Source organism: Ipomoea nil, unplaced genomic scaffold (assembly GCF_001879475.1).
Source record: "Ipomoea nil cultivar Tokyo-kokei standard unplaced genomic scaffold, Asagao_1.1 scaffold2926, whole genome shotgun sequence".
Classification (NCBI taxonomy): Eukaryota; Viridiplantae; Streptophyta; class Magnoliopsida; order Solanales; family Convolvulaceae; genus Ipomoea; species Ipomoea nil.
In genome coordinates, this window is record NW_017619354.1 from 179,723 (window position 1) to 200,918 (window position 21,196).

A 21,196-nucleotide genomic window follows, 5' to 3' on the forward strand; every position below is an offset into this window, starting at 1 on the left:
TTTTTTCATTTTTGGTCCCACAACTATTGAATCATTTTTACATTTGACTCTCAACTATTAATTTTTTTTTTTGTCCCAAGACTATTGGATCATTTCCACATTTAATTACTGATTATTAATTTTTCCACATTTAATCTAATAACTTTTAAAATTTTGTAACATTTGATCCTCCGACCTAATTTTCAGTCACCGATGATCATAGTGTCTCAAACATCATCAAAGTAGTCTCAGAGCTCTGCTCACTTTCTTCTATAGTTCTTACACTTTAACATAACCTTACCATTTTGGCAAATTATGCTCTGGAAACGTGTTCACCATGAATGGTGAACACGGATCCAAACGGCGCCGTTTTTACGTAAAAATAAAAAATAAAAAAAAAATCGCTAATGTGGTGTTAACGGCTCGCGTTTGGTCAGATTATGAATTTTCTGTTATGAGATTATGAATGTACTGTAAATTCATAATTTCATAACAGAAAATTCATAATCGCATAAAAGAAAAACATTTATTAAATTATGAATTTTCTGTTATGAGATTATGAATTTACTGTAAATTCATAATCTCATAACATAAAATTCATAATCTCATAACAGAGAATTCATAATTTATGAATGTTGAAGAAGCTTACGCTACAGAGGAGCAGCCATGGTTTCGGACGGGAATGTGTAGGCATGGTTCCAAAGTGAATGTGCAGGCATGGATTCATAATTTATGAATGTCCGAAATCATTGCTTACCTCAAATTAAAGTGAAACCCCGAAATATAAAAATGAAGAAGAAAAATCACGCGATTAATTAAGAAAAAAAAATAATAATAATAACGGTGCACTAACACCGTCCATGGCATAACGATTGTACCATTTTACTCAAGTTTTGTAATAACCCACTATTGGGCCTAGACTTACGAGCCTATTTTTGAGCCAAACCATATTATATTCAACCGTTATATCGTGCACCAGGGTGCACAATACATTATTTTTCCTGACCCAAAACGATGACGTTCTAATGGAGAGTTGACGCGGCAAACACCATTCCGTCCATCCAATGTCGTTAATGGCCCTGTTTGGTAAAATGGCTGTTAGCTGATAGCTGATTGTGTTAATTAGATGGTATAAATAGTTGATAACATTAGCTGATTATAAAAAAGTGTTTGGTAAATTAGCCGTTAGCTGATAGCTATTTGGTATAATTTCTTTTCTCAAAAAGCTAATTGAAAAAGTTGCTTGGAGTAACTTTTTGAATTTTAGCCTTTTGAAGTTGCAAAAAGTTAATTAACCAAACATTTATATTGATATTTTAACTAAATCAAACAATTAATAGTGGTCAAATAAGCCAAAATTGGCCTATAGGCCAATTTTTTACCAAACAGGGCCAATATCTTTTTTTTTTAATACTTGTGTGTTTATGTGTATTATACTATACATTCTGCACATACGAAACATGATTTTTTTTATTTTATTTTAGAAGTTAACGGCAAAAACATGACACGGAATTTCCAAAAAAAAAAAAAAAAATCATTCAAGATATACAATGCAATGTGCGCCCTGATGCATGATATAATTTGCCCATTATATTAATTTTTACGAACCAAAGAAATATCTATGGCTCAGTACGTCCACATTGAAATTATTTGTGCTATTTATTAACCTTATCCCAAATTTCGTTCTCAATTTTATGATGAGTTTAATCTAATGAAATCATCACTACCAATTACTTTGTCTTCAAAATGTTGAATCCTCAACTCTAAGAACCTCCTACACTCCGGTCAGACAGAGCATATGAAAGGATGTAAATCATAGTAACTCAGTTGAACATAGAGACTAGACATTTGCTTACTGCGTACAATGAGCCCCTTCACTTTGAGAAGTTGCTCCTACACTGTCGCTGGTGAAATAACTGGTTATTGTTCACCCTTGTGAGTCTGTGACCAACCGATGCGGGCATCACTACCCATTACTTATACCGATAGATCGACATGATGGAGGGATTTTTCATTTCAAATTAAACTTTGCCTCTCGCAATATCTTTTTAATCTAGATTTTTAAAACATAGAATACATTTTGGATTCTTTGTAACAAATTCAAAGCAAGATATAATTTACAGGTTGAATTGTTTCATTTAAAGTTAGCAAGTGAAATTAGCAACATCTATCTTCACAGAATGTAATCCTAACTTTGAAACTTCAAACATATATAATTAGAACTACTCTTTAAAAAAACACTTGCTTCCTGTTGCAATTTATTAGAGTAAATAACTACGGAGTACTTATTAGGTCTTTTAATTTGTTGGGAACAAATGAGTGAAGTTTTTCTGAATGGGACATGTGGTGCCATAAACCCATCCTGCATGCCATGAATTCCCTCTATGTTCGGGGTGTCGAGGGCCATTAGGGTTTGAGTTCAACATTTTAGAATAATGAATCTCCTCTATGCCGACAACAAAATTAGTTTGAAGTTAGAGCGATTAATGCCTAACCGAGCGGACATAAGATATTATAATATGAAAACTTTTTTGAAGAAACTTGTTTTTTTTTATGAAAGGAAAGAAACTTGTTTTTAGTCCCATATAATTATATTAATGTTTTGATCGACAGCTCAGATCTCACCGCATTTTACCTTTGAGACTTAACAATTTTTGTCTAATACAAAATAATAATACAATATCTGTAAAGTAATGTACAATTGTACCATTATATATTTTTTTTGAATGCAATTGTACCATTATATAAATACAAGCAAATTAAAATTTGTTAATATCATAATGACCTAAATCATTCCCAATAATACAAAAGTGTAATTAAAATATTAAGTCTTGTTCTAAATAATCAAAAGAAAATTAAGTAAACGAAAAAACTTAACCCAGATTTGTTTTTTAAAAAAAATGCAAGAAAATGATTTTCGAGTTTTTCTTATTTGTAATGCTATCGCTATGTATTAGTCTGACTAATTAATTGACCGAGCATTATTTGGTGGACCATAAATAAAAAGTACATTATTTGTGTACATCAAGTATATTATTTGAATATTGAATGTACATTATTTTGTATATTATCAAATAAGGGCATTCTCAATAGTGAAGTTTTGGCATGGTTGCAAAAATCGCGACTAGGCTGCTGCCGGCCGCCGCGAGGAAGGCCGGAATCGGCCTCCTCTGCGGCCGGCTGGCTAGGCGGCTGCCTAGACCGCCTAGCCGGCCGGTTCGACGATTATTTTTATTTTTAATTTTTTAATTTTTTTTGTGCATTGTAAAGTTGGAAAAGTTTGGAAATGCATAACTTACAAAAAATAATTATTAATTGAGAATAAAAACGGCACGGAATTCATGTCAATTAAAATAGGAAATGAATATTAATAATTGACTGAAAATTAATAATGATTTCAAACTGACTCAAAAAAAAAAAAAAAAAAAAAAAAAAAAAAAAGGCCAAACTGCCCCAACAATAATATATGTAAATTGGTAAAGTATTTTGTTATTAATAATTTACTGGAAATATTTAAAAAAAGAATAAGTTATTAATAATTAACTAATTGATTAATTGATATGTATTTTTTTTTTTTTAAAAAGAATAATTGACTGAGATTAAAAATTGTATGGAAGTTAGGTCAATTGAAAGATGAAGTGAATATTAATAATTGACTGAAATTAAAAATAAACCCAAATTAACCAAAATAAAAAAGGAAATGGCAAACCGTCCAAACAATAGTATATGTAAATTAGAAAAGGTTCTATTATTAATATTTGACTGAAAATATTTTTTAAAAAATATATTATTAATAATTAATAATTAATTAACTAAATGCATTAACATAAATTACAGTAGAAATTTAATTTGCCTAAATGCAGTTAATGTGACTATAATGGAATTACTTTGTATGGCCAACAAATACATTTATAGTAATAATAATTATATATAAATGTATTTATCTCATAATTTGTATGATTATATATAATGGTACAATTTATGGCACCAAGTTGCTCTCTTATGTGGGAAGTTGACTCTTTGTGTTTTAATAGATTGAGAAAATAGTTATGAATAGATACAACATTGTAATAGATCTAAGAGTCAGTTAGTATTCAAATATATATATATATATATATATATATATATATATATATATATATGATGGTACAATTTATGAAATTATGTTTGAGGTTATATTGTGATAGCTTTATTGGATCATGTATGTCCACCATAAATTAGGTTACAATTCAGATACTAGATGCGATAAAATAAATAATGGATGTTAGATTGGTCAACAAGGAAGTCCCTTAATTTCATAGGGTAAGTACAAAGATAATAGGTTCGAACACATGCCCAACAGGTGGCTACGTCAGGGTGCTAAGGTTGTTACTACTACGCAGATAATGACATGACCATTAATAAACTTAAACCGTTGTTGATATTTAATGATTATTTGAGAAGACATCAATGTCTTGAATACTGGGGGGGGGGGAGGGGGGGGGGGGGGTAACCTGCATTTTATTGGCGAGGGAAGCCATTACACTTGTCGAAACTCCCATATAATAATGGGACCCAAAATAATCAAACACCAGCCACCTATCGCAAAACACATCAGAGCCACACATTTCAGATTGGCCAAATGCACCGTTAGAAATGGGACACGTGGCCCCAAGCAGCAAGGTACAATTGCATGGTTGTGCTCGAGGCGAGGTAGTGTCTTGTGGCTTAACTTGGGCAGGGCCACATGGAACATGACCTCACTTAGATAGGGATAGAAATAGGTCGAGCCGAGTCAAACTTTAGAAAATTAGGTCTGTGCATATTACGAAAATATAAGGCCTGGGTCTAGGCCTGAACTTGTATGTAGGCTTTTATTAGGTCAAGCCTGAGCTTACATTTGGCCTGACCTGGCTTGAAACCTTTTTAAAGTATGTTTAATATGAGAGCTATTAAAAAGCAATCGTTATACCGTGCACCATGGTGCACATAGCAATGTGTGCCTCACGTCTCCCAAAACGATGTCGTTTTATTAAGTTGTGTGGGAAGTTGACACGACAGAGTGTATGTGTATTCTGTTATATAATTATGTACATTATGTTATACAATTATGTACATTTTTTATACAATTGTGTACATCCGAAACATAGATTTTTTTTAAGAGTTAAAAATTTATGTGTATTATGTTAAGAGTTTATGTGTATTATGAATTATGTTAGATTATGTGTATTATCTTTTCCAAAAAGAGTATGTGTATTCGGTTATACAATTATGTACATTTTATTATACAATTATATACATTTTCGAAACATGAGATTTTTTTAAGAAGTTAACAGTCGACACAGAAATCGAGATTTTCAAAAAAAAAATATATATATATATATATATATATAAAATGACGTCGTTTTGCACCAGGGCGCACAATGTATGCACAATGTGCGCCCTGATGCAAACCCACATCCCTTTCCAATGTGAGACAAAAGTTACTTCCAAGCCTTCTCATCCCAATTTTCCAACTCAAATTGGTTTACTTTGAGAATCAATTTCTCATCCACCCAACATATCAATTGTTTCGTTTCACTTCGAAAAACTCAAATTCACTTTGAATTAATCCAAATTAAAAGTAAATCCCATATATATTTGTACCACAAATTTGTCATTCTAGCTAAAATTTCAAACATAATTCTTACGATTATACACTGAAATTAAATATAGGGAACCTACCTACGGAATTGCAGGGATTATGTATGAATTACATTTAGTGAATTTAGTTCATAAATTCGTGTAATTATAATGGAACAATCTAGAAAATGACGTGTGAAATTATATTAAATTATAATGAATTTTTTTTTTTGAAGGTAAATTATTATAATGAATTTTTTTGAAAGGAGCCTGTACGGCATTTTATTCAAAGTATGCGGAAATAGTAGCTGGTGGATCAGAGTCCCAGTACATAATAGTCGAATGTGTAAAAGCAGTAGATGCTAAATTATGAGCTAAATAATTTTCTAATCTAGGAATATAATGAAGATAACAATAATCAAAAGTCGAAATAATATTCCTGCAACTATCAATGGCATATCCCAAATAGGTCCGTGGCGAGTGTGTCATAGACGACAGATATTGTTGAAGCACCAAACAATCCGTGTAGAGGTCGATATACTTTATTTCGCGGTTCCTCAACCATGATAAAACTTCCTTGCATGCGAAAGCTTCCGCCATTAGGGGTGAAAAGCAATCTATCATTGGAGTAGTCATAGCCGAAATATAACTTCCTTGTCCGGTTAAGATAATAGCCCCCACTCCTGCCTTGTTTGTCCGTGGGTCGTATGCGGCATCGAAGTAACACTGATCCCTGATGTTGTGAGAAATATGGTGTGAGCTGCTTGGAGTGGTCTGCTGTCGGTGGTTGTTCTCCATGCTTGGCGCGGCAGTAGCATTTAATGGCGTGGTGACAGCCGCTATAGCGCCTTCGGACATTGCAACATGAGTGTCCGAATCCGAAGCATTGGGCTGCAAGCTTGGACGTCGATGATGAACAGATTTCCATGCACCCAGAGCTGTTGATGCCATTACAATCACTTTCCGAGGTCTGGGTAAGTATGCATCCCATACAGCTCCATTTCTTGTGCGCCAAATATAGTAGAGAATTGTCACTGCATAAATAATCCCATCATCATCTAAAACATTCATCAAATCATTAAACCAATCTCTAAAAATATTTGTAACATTATTAGGGAGTGGAAGGCGATATTGTGCCCAAATGTCATTCGTATAGTCACACGTAATTAAAGAATGCACAACATCTTCATGTCCAATTCCACACATAGCACATGTCGGATCAATATCAACCCTCTTTATAAGTAGATTCTTTGTAGTGGGCAAAATATCATTTTCAGAGCTCTCCATAAAAATGTTTTCCACCTGGGGGGAATTTTAAGCTTCCACAATTTCTGCCATTTATCAAATGTTCCCACAGGTTGGGTATATTCTCCAACTACTGTTCTATACCCATTTTTAACAGAATACTCGCCTTTTGGGTCCCCATACCAGTACCATAGATCTTCATAATCTGGTGCCACGGGTATTTTCAAAATTCGCTCAACATCCTCAGGTATGAAAATATCTGTTAAAATATCTTTATCCCAGGTTCCCGTCTGTTGATCCATCAGGCCCATTACTTTTGCCTGTGCCAATTGGGGTGGTTTCTCTGTTAATATTTTCGGTTGACTTTCATCATGCAACCAAGGGTGATCCCATATCAATGTTGACTGGCCATTTCCAATTCTCCTCCTAACTCCCCCACAAATCAACTTCTGTGCCGCCAAAATACTTCTCCAACAAAAACTCGGGTTATTTCCCAAGCATGCATCATAGAAAGAGTTAGTGGGATAATACCTGGCTTTATAAACTCTTGAAACCAATGACTGTGGCTGTGTCAGGAATCGCCACCCTTGTTTTCCTAGCATAGCCAGGTTAAATGCTCGTAACTCCTTAAACCCCAATCCTCCATATTTCATTGGGATACATAACTTATCCCATGCTTTCCAGTGAATACCTTGATCACTGTTCGACCTCCACCAATATCGATTCATGGTTCGCTCTATGGCAGTACATAGAGTGGTAGGTAGCAAAAAGACACTCATTGAGAAGGTAGGCATAGATTGAGCCACACTTTTCAATAAAACCTCTTTCCCCGCCTGTGATAATAGTCTTTTATTCCATGAGCTAATCCTTTGTCTTATCTTGTCCTCAATATAAGAGAAGGCTGCTTTTCTATTCCTGCCCACAAATGATGGAAGCCCTAAGTACTTTCCAAAATTCTGTGCCTGCACCACACCCAATATATCAACAACCTCTTCCCGTGTTTCGTCTCTGGTGTTTTTACTATAACAAATATTCGATTTGTGATAGTTGACAGCTTGGCCAGACATTTCTTCATATTTTTCCAAACAACATTTAATCACACCTGCTTCTTGGGCATTTGCTTTAAAAAAAAAAAAAAGCAAGCTATCATTAGCAAAAAATAGGTGGGTAATAGAAGGTGCCCCTCTAGCAACTCTACATCCATGTATCTCTCCCCTCGCCTGTGCCTGTTGTAATAATAGTGAAAGCCCTTCAGCACAAATAATAAATAAATAGGGCGATAGGGGATCACCTTGTCGGAATTATTTGCTCACTCCGTGAACCATTAACCAATACAGTATAAGACACAGTGGTCACACACATCATCAACAATTTCACCCATTCTTCATCAAAACCCAACGCCATTAGCATGTTTTGCAAAAAGGACCATTCCATACGGTCATAGGCCTTTGCCATATCCAGCTTTAGAGCCCCCCAGCCTGTTAGTCCACATTGCTTCCTGTTTAAATAATGCCCAACTTCCGCAGCTATCAATATGTTATCTGTAATTAGTCTCTCAGAGATAAATGCACTCTGGGACTCAGATATAATATTCTCCATTAATGGCTTCATTCTGGCAGTAATAACTTTGGCCATAATCCTATAAATAACATTGCTCAAAGCAATCGGTCTGTAATCAGAAACCATTTCTGGGGTTTTCTTTTTTGGGATCAAAATAATATTCGTTTCATTTAGTTCACCAGGTAATGAGCGAGCATTCAGACAATTCACAATATATGAGGAAACATCGGTCCCCACCACATCCCAGAAGTGCTGATAGAATCCAGGGTTCATCCCATCTGGCCCCGGTGCTTTATCAGGATACATTGAGAATAATGCAGATTTCACCTCACTTTCTTCAAAAGGGCGCAATAACCCCTCATTCTGTAGAGCCGTTACTCGTGGTTGTATACCCTCAAAGAACGCACTATTAACTGTAGGAGTACTTGAATGAAAAATACCACGATAATAATCCAAGATAATATTTCTCATGGCATCCCCCTCAATCCAATTCCCATTATCATTCATAATTTTAGTAATAGCATTCTTTTTCTTACGGTGAGAAGCATACCTGTGGTAAAATCTGGTGTTTGCATCCGCATCCTTGAGCCAATGCTGTTTGGCCCTCTGCCTCCAATACGTATCCTCCTGAAATTCAACACGTGTCAAACATTCTTCCAATCTCTGGAACTCAGCTAGAGACACCGGATCCGTACGCCCTCTGAGGCGCAATTGTTCTTTCCGCAAGGCCAATATTCTTTCACCAAACTTGTGGAATCGGTCTCCACCCCAACGTGTTAACCGATCACCACATAATTTGACACACTCCTGCAATCCATTACCTCTCCCCTCTCCCCACGATTTTTCCACCACCGCTCGACATCCCTCATCATGTAGCCATGCCATCTCAAATTTAAACCCTCTTCTCAGGCCACCCCTCATTTCCCGAAGATTTAGAATCCCAAGGAAAAGAGCTGAGTGATCCGATTTTCTGGTTAAAATATTCTGCACATTTGCATCAGCTACAATTTCTCTCCAATCCTGAGTGGCCAATACCTTATCCAATCTTTCCTCAATCCAGTTTGGTGTGCCCTTCCCCTTCTCCCACGTAAAGGGATATCCAGACATCGGCAATTGTGCCAAGCCACACTCTTCAATTGTCTCTCCAAAACCTCGTAACAAGCTGTCCGGATGAGGATTTCCACCACGCTTCTCATTCTGGTATAAGAGATCATTAAAATCTCCAATGATTACCCATGGTAGATCAGATTTTCCTGCTAATGAACGGATAAGATTCCACGATTCCCTTCTCTGTGGTCGTTTCGAGTAGCCATAGAAACCAGTCATCCTCCATTTATCAAATCCCGGCATAGTGACTTCAATGTCTATATAGTTATCAGAATAACCTATTACTTTTGCTGTATCATTCGCCCTCCATAACAATGCCAAGCCTCCACTCAAACCAGAATTATCAACATTCAAAAGACCCTCAAAACCAAGTTTAATCCGAAGTCGTTCTGCATGATCCCGGTTAACCTTGGTTTCTATTAGAAATGCAAAGTCGGGCTTCTTACGGGACACCATGTCCTCAATTTCCCGAACTGTCCGTGGATTACCCAAGCCACGGCAGTTCCAGCTCAAAGTACTCATTGGGTCGGGCGGGTCTGCGCCGCAGTACCCGCCATCTGCAAGTTTTTTTGGATATCAGTCATTGTTACATCCCTCTCCACCTCCATTCCCCCACTCACCCGACTCCCCCTACCTCCCCCATCCATTCCCCTTCTCCTCTTCATTACTGCCTGCACAACCCGTCCCCCTTCCACACCACCCTCCCCCTCCAAATCTCCCTCACCCTCTAAACCGTCGTCTCCTCCCTCATAACCCGAGCCCCTCCTCACAGCAAACGTGCCACTCCCTTTCGGCTTACCCCCCAACGGCACTAACCAATGATCCCCTATCTCCCTCGGCCCACGCACACCCCCCGCCCTCATACCATCATTATACGGAAACTGATCTACCGGCACAGTCGCATTCCTAGCTTTCAGACAGAACCTATAAGCATGCCCCATCATTCCACAATAGAAACAAAAAGTATGCAATCTCTCATACTTGAAGTTAATCCAGCAATATGTCTTGTCACGCTTCATCATTCTCATCCTTCGCTTAATCGGTTTATCCACTGGGATTGCAACACGTATCCGATAATACGTTAGCCAAGGCGCATCAAGAAAACGATCATCCAGCTTAACGAACTCTCCCAAAAAATTCCCGATCTGTTCAAGAATTTTATCCGAAGTGTAATCAAACGGCACGTCATAACATTGTACCCATAATTCCACCGTATTCAGAGAAACCTCCGTTGGAATTGCACCTGTCGGAAGTTGTTTGCAAACTAGCGTGTGATTTTGGAACGCCCACGGACCCCCCTCCAACACATACTGCATATCAGTGTAATGATAGAAAACAAACATAAACAACTTCGGTTGCACCTCCATCACCTGCACCCCACGTACCGGTTGCCAAACAGAGGCAAGAACTTGGCGCATGAACTCAACTTTGATCGCCTTCTCCGTTAGGAATCGGCCAATCAAAACCCAAGTTTCCTCCTCCTGTACGACTTGCTCCGCCTCACCCTCCTCCTCCTCGGCCGGAACCATCGTAGCTTCTTCCTCCTCCAGTACCAGTTCGCTCCACTGCTCCACCAAACCAGCGATGTCCCCGCCTACTGCTGCCGTCTCCATCCTTCTCCGCTAACAGGCCGGAAGACAAAACCGTCGCCTGCTGTGCGTACCAATCGGAAATCCGCAAAAAATTGCCGTAGAAACTAGCCGGAACCCTAGGGATAACCTAGAATAATGAGAAACCCTAGACTAGGCGCTAGAGAGAAAAAAATCTACTATCTACTATTATTATTATAATGAATTTAGTTCCTATAATTTTGTAATTTTAGCATGATGCAATACATTAAAATCTCTACCCCATATGATTGCTTTTAAAAAAAAAAAAAAAAAAAAAAAATATCTACCCCATATAAGAGATTTACCACATCTCAAGCTTTTGTATCGTCTTTGTTCTGATCTCTTGTGAGCAGGGTTGTAAAAATCGGTCTAGGCGCCCACCTAGGCCCCGCCTAGGCGCTAGGCGCCTCTAGACCGTGGTGATTTCCCCCCTAGGCGCCCGCCTAGGTTATCGGCCGCCTAGGTGTCCGCCTAGCGCCTAACTCGGCCGATTTGGCCGCCTAGCGTCTAGGTTAGTCGAGTTAACTCGTCCATTTTGGTTGAGTTAACCTGATCGCTCGGCCTATTTTTTTATTATATATATGTGTGTGTGTGCGCGTGCGCGCGCGCATACATATAATATATAATATGACATATATACACTCGTAGACTTGTTTGATACTTTGAATCTTTGGATGATTGAAGTATTTGAGTATTTCATATTTTAATATTTTTAATTTTTAATATTGTTTTAATGTTTTTTTTTTTTTTTGAAAACCATTGTTTTGATGTTATGACTTATGAATTATCATTAATTCATTTATTTAGATGTGTTATTTGATTAAATGTTGAAAACAACCTCATTAAAATATTCAAACTGCAAGTCTACCACTGTTTTTTTTTTTGCGCCCGCCTAGATTCCGCCTCGGCGCCGCCTAGATCGCCTAGGCCCTAGGCGCTGTCCGGGCGCCCGACTAGCGCCTAGCGCCTACTGCAACCATGCCTGTGAGGCCAGGTGTCAAAATTACACTATTGATAACTGATGGATATATTATACCCACGATCCGACCCGGGGTAGCAACGCGGACCCGGAGCACCACATTGGAGCCCAAGAGCAACACGGACCCGGAGCACCATGGAGGTGCCTCGACCCGACCTACGTGGGGCTCGGGTCGGATGGCACGACCCTACCCGCGCTCGGCTTATGGCGGGCTCGGGTAGGGGAGGTCGGTATTACCCGAGCTCGGGACCCGACCCAACCCGTTCCACCCGGGCCCGGTCAAAGTAGTGATCCAACTGCCCCCGATTTAGGGGGAGGCGATTGGGGGGTTTAGCTTGTATAAAAACTTCCCTCCTTGTCCTAACAAGGGGCATTCTATCTACATTCTACATCTATTACATACACTTTGTCCCGAGAAACATTGTAATAGCCAATTTACAACATTTAATACAATATACGGTTTCACGGCCTTACGATATCGTTTCGTTTATTTATATATTATTTATATTACGTTCTTATTCAGATTTATTGATTCGGGTCCACCCCAGATTAATTAAATCCATCAATAACATCCCCAACATTTGTAACGGTTAAAGACAACTCCTAATGCTATGGACATTAATGCTATGTCTAATCCGAGTGTATAAGATTTCATGAATCAAAACAATTCCAATTCAACTGCCTTGGAATATGTCTCTTACATGACAAAGGACAATAGTTATACCGTACACCAAGGTGCTTGTAGTTATATGCACCCAATATAATTTTATTTTTTAACTAAATTTTTTTCTTCTTTACAAATAAAATTAATGTGTAAAAAATAGAGTTAATACTCAAAATGGTCCTCCGACTATTAGCTAATACTCGATTTTGTCCCAAAGTATTAAACGTACTCAATTTAATCCTCTTACTTTTTAAATTGTACCCAATGTGGTCTTCCGTTACAAATCTCTTCAAATCACCGTTAGGGTGTGGACAAAAACGTCATTTTGATTTCTTCTATCCTAGAGTCCAAAACCAGCTGCCCCTCTCATTATCTTAGCCGAAAGCAACCCCTTTCTAATTTCTCAAAAAAAATGCTTCTTTTCCTCTTAATTTTAGTTTTTTTTTTTTATGTATTTAGATTGTTTAAACAATCTTTTGAACACTTTTACAACCACTTACGTAAATAGTTTGTAAGAAATAACTATGGAAACCTTATGTTTTATTAGTGAATTTCACAATTTTTATTTTTATTTTAAAATAAAAAATCGGCGCCTAGGTGCCGAGGCACCCTATTGACGCCTAGGGGGCGCCTAATGTTTTCTGCAACCTTGGGTTTTGGGGATAGTTTTTGAATTGCCAACTAGGAAAGAGAGGGGGGAGAGAGAAGATGGAAAAAGAGCATAAATAAATAAATAAATAAAAAGAAAAAAAAGACATGTGATGACAACATATGTTAATGCACTTTAACATATTAAATTCATAGTAGTATATGTTCAAAAATTATGTAACTCTGATTGGGATGAGGTTCAATTCGAACCTATGACCTTTCTTTTGGAGTGTAAAAACTAGAGGCACCAAGTAAAAATATGGGGTGAGCTATGAACCATTGATCTTTCCAGATCAATGACTCTAAAAAATGAGGAAAAATTTTTCAAACTTTGTAGCATATATAAGCTTATGCACTTGATAATATATACTTATTCGATCACTTGATAGTATATCTACTATACTAATAAGAGCCCAAGAGAGTTAGGCCTATAATGGGTAGAAAAAAAGGCGGTCACAGATTTTAATCAAATGAATGGCTCAGATTGATTATATTGAAAGATTGATCAAATTTAAATTTTACACTAAAATTTCCTAAAATACCCACACACCGTTACTAATTCCGTTAAAATTTTAAGAATTGCCGTTAGTTCACCGTTAACTTACTCATTGATTTCAATAGAAAAAGGTCTTAGGTTCGAACCTCATCCCAATCAAAGTTGGCATAATTAGTACTTTATTTTACTCTTATTAAATTATATAAATAATAATTTAGTAGTTACAACAAAAAATAATACATATGCATTTCTTTAATTTATAATTATGTGTCCACAATGCCTTTATTCAAAAAAAAAAAAATTATTCATTATCAATAAATTAAATAAGAGAAATAATTTTATTAGTTATATTGTCTTTATTTTTCTTCAATATAAAAATTCTTTATATTCAAATTTATTAATTGATTATATTCGCTACATTATCCTTACAATGTCTTTATTCAGTGAAAAAAAATTATTTTTTTGAAAGTTACTGGCTCTATTACATTGTAGTATCTGTTCATATACTTTCTCAACCTACTGAAACACAAAGAACCAATAACGCCTCCACTGAGGCTTGAACTCATAATCTTCCAAATGGAAGTCCAACCCAGGTACCATTAGACCACATAGTCCTGGTGAAAAAAAAATTATTAATTATCAATAAATTAATTAAAAGAAATATTTTCATTAGTTATATTGTCTTTATTTTTCTCAAATGTAAAATTTTTACATTCAAATTCATCAATTGATTATATTCACTACATTATCTATTATCTTTTTTGTGCACTTTTTTTCTAATTAAATATCAAAGTTATAATACAAAATAATGCTATATATTTATTTACCAAGTATTTTATTAATACCATGAAAAAATTAAAAAAATATAATTAATAAAGCCAACCATATTAACTACTTGAGAGATTTTGTGACAAAGAGAGTATTCAAATCACACAACAAATTGAAGTGAGAACTACCTCGCAATGTCCTTGTTTAACAATCAGCAGTTAGCGGTTAGCGTTAGCGGTTAGCGTTAGCGGATTATACTAGCGGATTTGACCAGCGAATTTATATCAAATGAATGGTTCATATTGTTCAGGTTTTAATTTTTTTTTCTTTTAAGATTTTCTAATTTATCCTTAATTATATGATTATCCATTTAATTTTTCCGTTAATTCACCCTTAGTCTAATTCTAATATTAAAGTATAATATAGAATTATAACTACACCATTAATCTAATTCTAATATTAAAGTCTTAATAGAACTTAACCACAAATCCTAATGTCGGAATCTTCTCAAACAATATTAGTATATATTTAATATTTTATGCCCTAATTTTTATTTGTTCTCCCTTATGTCCCGTATTTGGTTTCAACCATACCTATACAATTATTTTATTGACAATTATAATCAATCTTGACTATATTATCTTGCATTTGTAAACTTAGAATTACCTATTTAACCCGCACAGGCTTAGCTCAATGGTTTAGTGGGTAGTATTTGGGAGAAGAGACCAAGGTTTGAACCTCGGCGGCGGCAGTGCGGGAATTATGTCCAAAGTGGGCAGATTCCTTGTGCGTATCAGCATTTGACCCCGTCTGCTGAACCATTGAGTCACCGTGATTTACAACTTCCCACAATGCTCTGTCTGGCCGGAGTGTGGGGGGCCCTTGGGGTTGGGGACTCAACCTTTGGGAGAAGAATTACCTATTTAAATACGCAAATTCAACCTTCAATTATCTATGCATGAACAATTTCAATATAATCCTGTCTTCATATACTTTAAAGTACTTATTTAAAAAAAAAGCTTTGAGCATTACCCCAATCGCGCAATGCGCGTAAAAAACTAGTATATACTTATGCATTTTAAAAATTAATTGACATTTTGGTAAAGAGTTAATTCCCAAAATGATCCTCCGACTATGGTCTTTTCTCAAATTGGTTCATTGACTTTTAATTGCACCTAAAGTGGTCCTCTGACTATTGAATTTTAAGCTAAAATGGTCCTCCGTTAGTTTTGGTGTTAAGTGTGTGTTAAAATGAGAGGTAAAATTGGTAATTTAGCGGGGCTTCACTATAGTCAAAGGACTATTTTGGGTGCAATTAAAAGTCAAAGGACCAATTTGAACTATTTAGTTAATATTTTAAAAGAAAATTTCTTTTTTATGAACTATGTAGTTAATATTATTTAAATGTTTCAATTGTGTATTATCATATTTTAATTAATATAAAATACTTAGAGTTGATCTAATTAAATTTAAAAGTATTTATGAATATAATATTAATAACGATGATATATAATTTATTCCAACTATTTCATATTTTATTATAAATATTCTTTTATCACATTTTAAAGTTTTTTTTTTTCGCCTCCACTAACCAACCAACATATTTTTTTTACTTTAATTGTTAGCTAAAAAATTATTTTTAAAAAAAAAAATAGCTTAGAAAAAAAAAATTGATTATTAGCATAGTACTTATATATAGTTGTACAAACTAACATTAACTTTGGATTAACTCTTTATTATTGAACTATGTTTGACATTATGTATTTAGAATTTTGGATTTTGATTTTCTATGATCATAAATAGGCATACATATAATGACAAAACTATTGTGAAAAATTACAACCAAATGGACAACATACATAAACCATTGTTTATTAAAAAAAGACAACAGTTAAATACAAACGGATAAGAAAGATAATAAAATAAAATCATTGTCTATTACAAAAATACAATATTGGTTTATAGGGGCAGAACAAAAAATTGTTGGTCAGTGGAGGCGAAAATAAAAAAAAAAAAAAATCAAAACGTGATAAAAGTATTTATAATAAAATATGAAATGGTTGGAATAAATTTTATATCATCGCTTATTCAAAAAAAATGTATATCATCGCTATTAATATTATATTCATAAATCCTTTTTTTTAGAACGACATATTCATAAATACTTTTTAATTTAATTAGATCAACCCTAAGTATTTTTTATTAATTTAAATACGATAATACACAATTGAAACTTTTAGATTATATTATATTAACTAGATATTTCATAAAAATGAAATTTTCTTTTAAAATATTAATTACATAGTTCAAATTGGTCATTTGACTTTTAATTGCACCCAAAGTAGTCCTCTGAATATAGTAAAATACTGAATTGTCAGTTTTACCACTCATTTAAACACTTACTTAACACCAAAATTAACATATGACCATTTTGGCTTAAAATTCAATAGTCGAAGGACCACTTTGGGGGCAATTAAAAGTCAAAGAACCAATTTGAGAAAATACCATAGTCGGAGGACCATTTAAGGAATTAACTCTTTTGATAAATATCACTAACACAGATTTATATACTACACATTATAAAGTGCATAAAGTTTATAATAATTTTTTTAAGTTTTAATTTAATTTAATTTAATTTATATTAAAATAAGATTAAAAAGCACGTACTTTAATTTCCGATTACCAAATAGTTTCTGAAGATGCATGCTAACTTGCATCATATCATGCTGATTAAATTAAAGCTAAGGTATATATAGAACCAAAATACCAAATTAAGTTGTGTTAAAACAATGTAACTACAATAATAATAATACAAAAATATGAACTTCAAGATTCGACCTGAAAGGGCTGGAAGCCCTTGACAGATTGGATAAGACCACGTATAGACCCAGCAGAAGCTAAGATTGAGATAATGAAGCAAACTATACTCAAAATCTGGAGCCAAACCCAAGTGAAAGACAACCTGCGAATCTTCGCCCTCGCAATGTACATCTGAATTGGGAAGTAAACGGTTAACGGCCAGAAGGAGGCGGCTCCTATGAGACCCACGAAGTCGTTGAAAAACGGCAACAACATGGAGACAAAGGTTGTAACCACCACGTACGCGCTTCTCCACACTAATCGGAAAGGGCTGAAACTCAGCGCCGGAAGAGATGGAACAACCTTAACCGCCGATTCATGGTTCACAAATCTACTCTCCGGCCACTTCCTCTTGCACTGCTCCTCCACGAACGCGAATAACGGCTGCGTGAATACCTGGTAGGCTCCCAGGAGGTGTACGATGATGCAGACGTTGGCGAGGTCGATGAGCCAGAAAGGGTCGTAGAAACCGAATCCGGTTAAGAAATTGGAGGGCGCATCATTCCCGAACGCCGCGTATCCGAGCACGCCGCAGAGCATGTAAAAGACGGTGGATATGAATATTCCGGCGAAGGTGGCTTGTTTCATAACCTTATTCTCCCTTGGGGAAGCTTTTATGGTATCCTGCATATTTCACCAACACCTACTAATCAATCATACAATTGGCCTGGGTAATATTTTTCTTTTGTGTATCAGGTTTTCACCATTGGACACAGTGACTAATCCTCTGACTGAATTGTAGACATCTCTTTGGATGAAACAGGCATGGCGATTAGGCTGCTCTATACCCAAAGGCCAAAACCAAATATTGAACCCTTGACATTTGGTTAATGATGGATGAGTCCCTCTTACTCAACCACACTCCAGAATATGGCCTGAATAATAATTGAGAATAGGAAAAATTGCACTCTTCATTCCTAAAATTCGTTCATGATTACTGGTCGTGCTCACTTTTTGCACTAAACTATCATTAGCATTACATTTTTTGTCATATTATTAACTTTTCATGTTCGCTTTTCTGTCCATAAGATATATTAAACGTTGCAAATTTCGTCCCTAATGTTTTGTTAGTAAATGGATGAAAACTGCAACACCAATAATAACTTAGAAAGAAAAAGTGCAATTTTTCTTTAAAAATATATGAATAATGTTTACCTGAATTTCCAGAAGAATATTAGAGAAAGAATAGGCAAACGCAATGTCTCCAAGTGCAGCAAAAGTGTTCCACATCTTGTCTGCACTTGACAAGTCCGCTCCATTTGGCTGCCCCATTAAGCTAGTCTCGACATGCCCTCCTCCTAAAACAACATTATATTTTTGCCGTACGTAAAAATCTTTAAGCCAAGGAAATAAAGTTACGTTATCCTTTGCATATATATATATATATATATATATATATATATATATATATATATATATATATATATAATTACTATACGTACTTGCGATTCTGTCAATGGAGAGGCCAAGCCCAATGGAAGAATAAGCAAAAGACATGACAGCCGCAACGAGGGACAGAAAGGAGAGCTTATGAAAGTTTGGGATTTGGCTTAGAATAATCTGAGCAACTCCGAAGAGGATTATGTAAGTATTGTTCGTATGCTTGCAAGCAGCACCATGCCCATACTTATGGTAGCAATTCGATTTCGAGATTGCGCTGCACACACACATATATATATATTATTCCATTTTGATCACATTTTTGTAAATACACATAAGAGTTAATTGTAATAATGATCCATTTACTAATGACATTTATCAATTTCATTATTGATTTTGTTCCAGATTTGATCCTAATTTAGACCAGAATATTGATAAGTATTTACCCCAATTATATTACCTCATGCTGAGGGCTGTGGTGATGGTGTAAGTGATGCCAGTTCCAACAAGATTGCTGTGCTGCGCTGTTCCACACACCTTCACGTTTGATCCTCCTGCGCCAGGCCACTTCATTATCAACATCAACGTATAGTATAGTAACAGACATATATAAATAATCAACAAAGTTTTAGTTTCAGTGAGAAATAATATAATTCAATTAAGGGTCGGAGGCAATATAATATAATATAATATAATCACGGAGGCGTACCCAGGTGAGCGGTAACGGCACCCATGTAAGTGTAGTTTCTTTTTCCGTCGGGGGAACGGTAACAGTCTGCCAGCAAGACGGAGGTGTACCAAGTGATGAAGGCGAAGACCATCAGAGAAACGGGTCCGGCGATCCAACCTAACTGTGCGAATGCCCAAGCTAGAGACAACACGCCCGACCCGATTACCCCCGTTATGATATGTGCGGTTGTACTTATCAATGTGCCTCCATAGGTATAACCAAATCATTAGTCAACTCAGCCACGTAGCTACCATACCTTATTATTATCAAATTTAGAAAATACTAGCGTATCCACCATTCCCATATATGGAAATTTTGGTACATACTCCATAAAAATCTCATATATATGAATCTTTACATAAAAATCATTTTCTTCTAAATCTTGGAAAAAAAAAAAATTCAAGCAGACAACGCAAATCCTACGGGCATAAACAAGAATTTGATGAGGGAAATAAAATTGGAAATCTAAACTTTTTCTTGTAATTTTGATTTTATTTTTGGGTATATATATATATATATATACATACCAGTTCTTTTTTGAAGACCATCGTCGTCAAGCTTTGCATCACCATAACTCCGCTCTTCTGTGCTAAAGCTTAAGCTTCTATCCATCTCTGCAACTCTCTCTCTCTCTCTCTCTCTCTGTTTCACTGATTGAATTGAGAGACGTGTAAATGTTAGGTAGAGAGAATCCAGACGGTAGAGTGCATGCTATATTTATTGGCATTTAAATCTGACCAAAAGTTGGTCAAGCCAACATGGGAAATATAATACGCATATTAAAATATATTTTTTTCTCTTTTAAGACAAAGGAAACCGGAATAACTATATCAACTTATGTATTTTTCAAATCTTAGTAAAAAAAATCATAAAAGTCAAACTTAAAAATTGTAATTATTAAATTAACAATTTAATCTAAAAATGTTAAAGTGAGTCAAAGCACGCGATCGAGTTAGTCCTAAATCACCCAACGATGGGACATGTTAGCGCCTAAGCTTTTTAGCCCGAGCGAGTTGGCAAGCTAACCCACGAACTTCTTAAAAATAAATTTTATATATATATATATATATATATATATATATATATATATATATATATATATATATATATTAAATGATTTATTTATTTATTTATTACTTTTTGAAATTAGTATGTGGGTCCACGAGCCCGCATGAAGCGGGCTAGACTTGAAAATTCTAGTTTATAGGCTTCAGGTTGTACTTGGGTACAATGGCAGCCCCCCCGCCACGGTTGGCTGAAACTCAACATAGACGGTGCTACTAAACACACTTCAGGAATGGCATCGGCGGGTGGTCTTGTGCGCAATGAGACTGGGGACCTGGTTTGGGGGTTCACAACTAAAATCGGAAGGACTAATAGCTTCTTGGCAGAATTGTGGGGCCTAAGGGAGGGTCTACGACTCTGCCTTGAAAAGGGGGTGCCTCGGGTGATTGTAGAAATGGACTCTAAGGCGGTTGTCGACCTCATGATGGGCAATCAAGATATGGAATCCAATGATGGCACCTTGCTTACTGACTGCATGAGTATAGCAAAAAAGTTTGATGAAATT

At 35.8% G+C, this 21,196-nt stretch overlaps 1 protein-coding gene across 1 annotated transcript; it reads right to left on the bottom strand.

Moving 5' to 3' along the window:
- Positions 1–262: 262 nt before the first annotated feature.
- LOC109162159 (amino acid permease 6-like) lies at positions 263–20,297 on the bottom strand. The gene is made up of 7 exons (XM_019310879.1): positions 20,154–20,297; positions 19,606–19,830; positions 19,357–19,450; positions 18,959–19,173; positions 18,672–18,814; positions 17,454–18,140; positions 263–275 (listed from the first exon to the last, which is right to left on the bottom strand). Exons 1-6 carry the CDS (start codon positions 20,236–20,238, stop codon positions 17,484–17,486), a joined length of 1,419 nt encoding a protein of 472 aa, XP_019166424.1. The 5' UTR covers positions 20,239–20,297; the 3' UTR covers positions 263–275; positions 17,454–17,483.
- Between the last annotated feature and the right edge of the window lie 899 nt (positions 20,298–21,196).

What these genes read in the sequence shown, in the direction of transcription:
- LOC109162159 (XM_019310879.1), bottom strand. Translation starts at nt 20,238, where the DNA reads ATGGATAGAAGCTTAAGCTTTAGCACAGAAGAGCGGAGTTATGGTGAT. An exon ending in TGCCGTTACCGCTCACCTGG is followed by an intron (nt 19,451 to 19,605) that starts GTACGCCTCCGT and finishes GGCCTGGCGCAG; the next exon opens with GAGGATCAAACGTGAAGGTG. An exon ending in ACCACAGCCCTCAGCATGAG is followed by an intron (nt 19,174 to 19,356) that starts GTAATATAATTG and finishes GTGTGTGTGCAG; the next exon opens with CGCAATCTCGAAATCGAATT.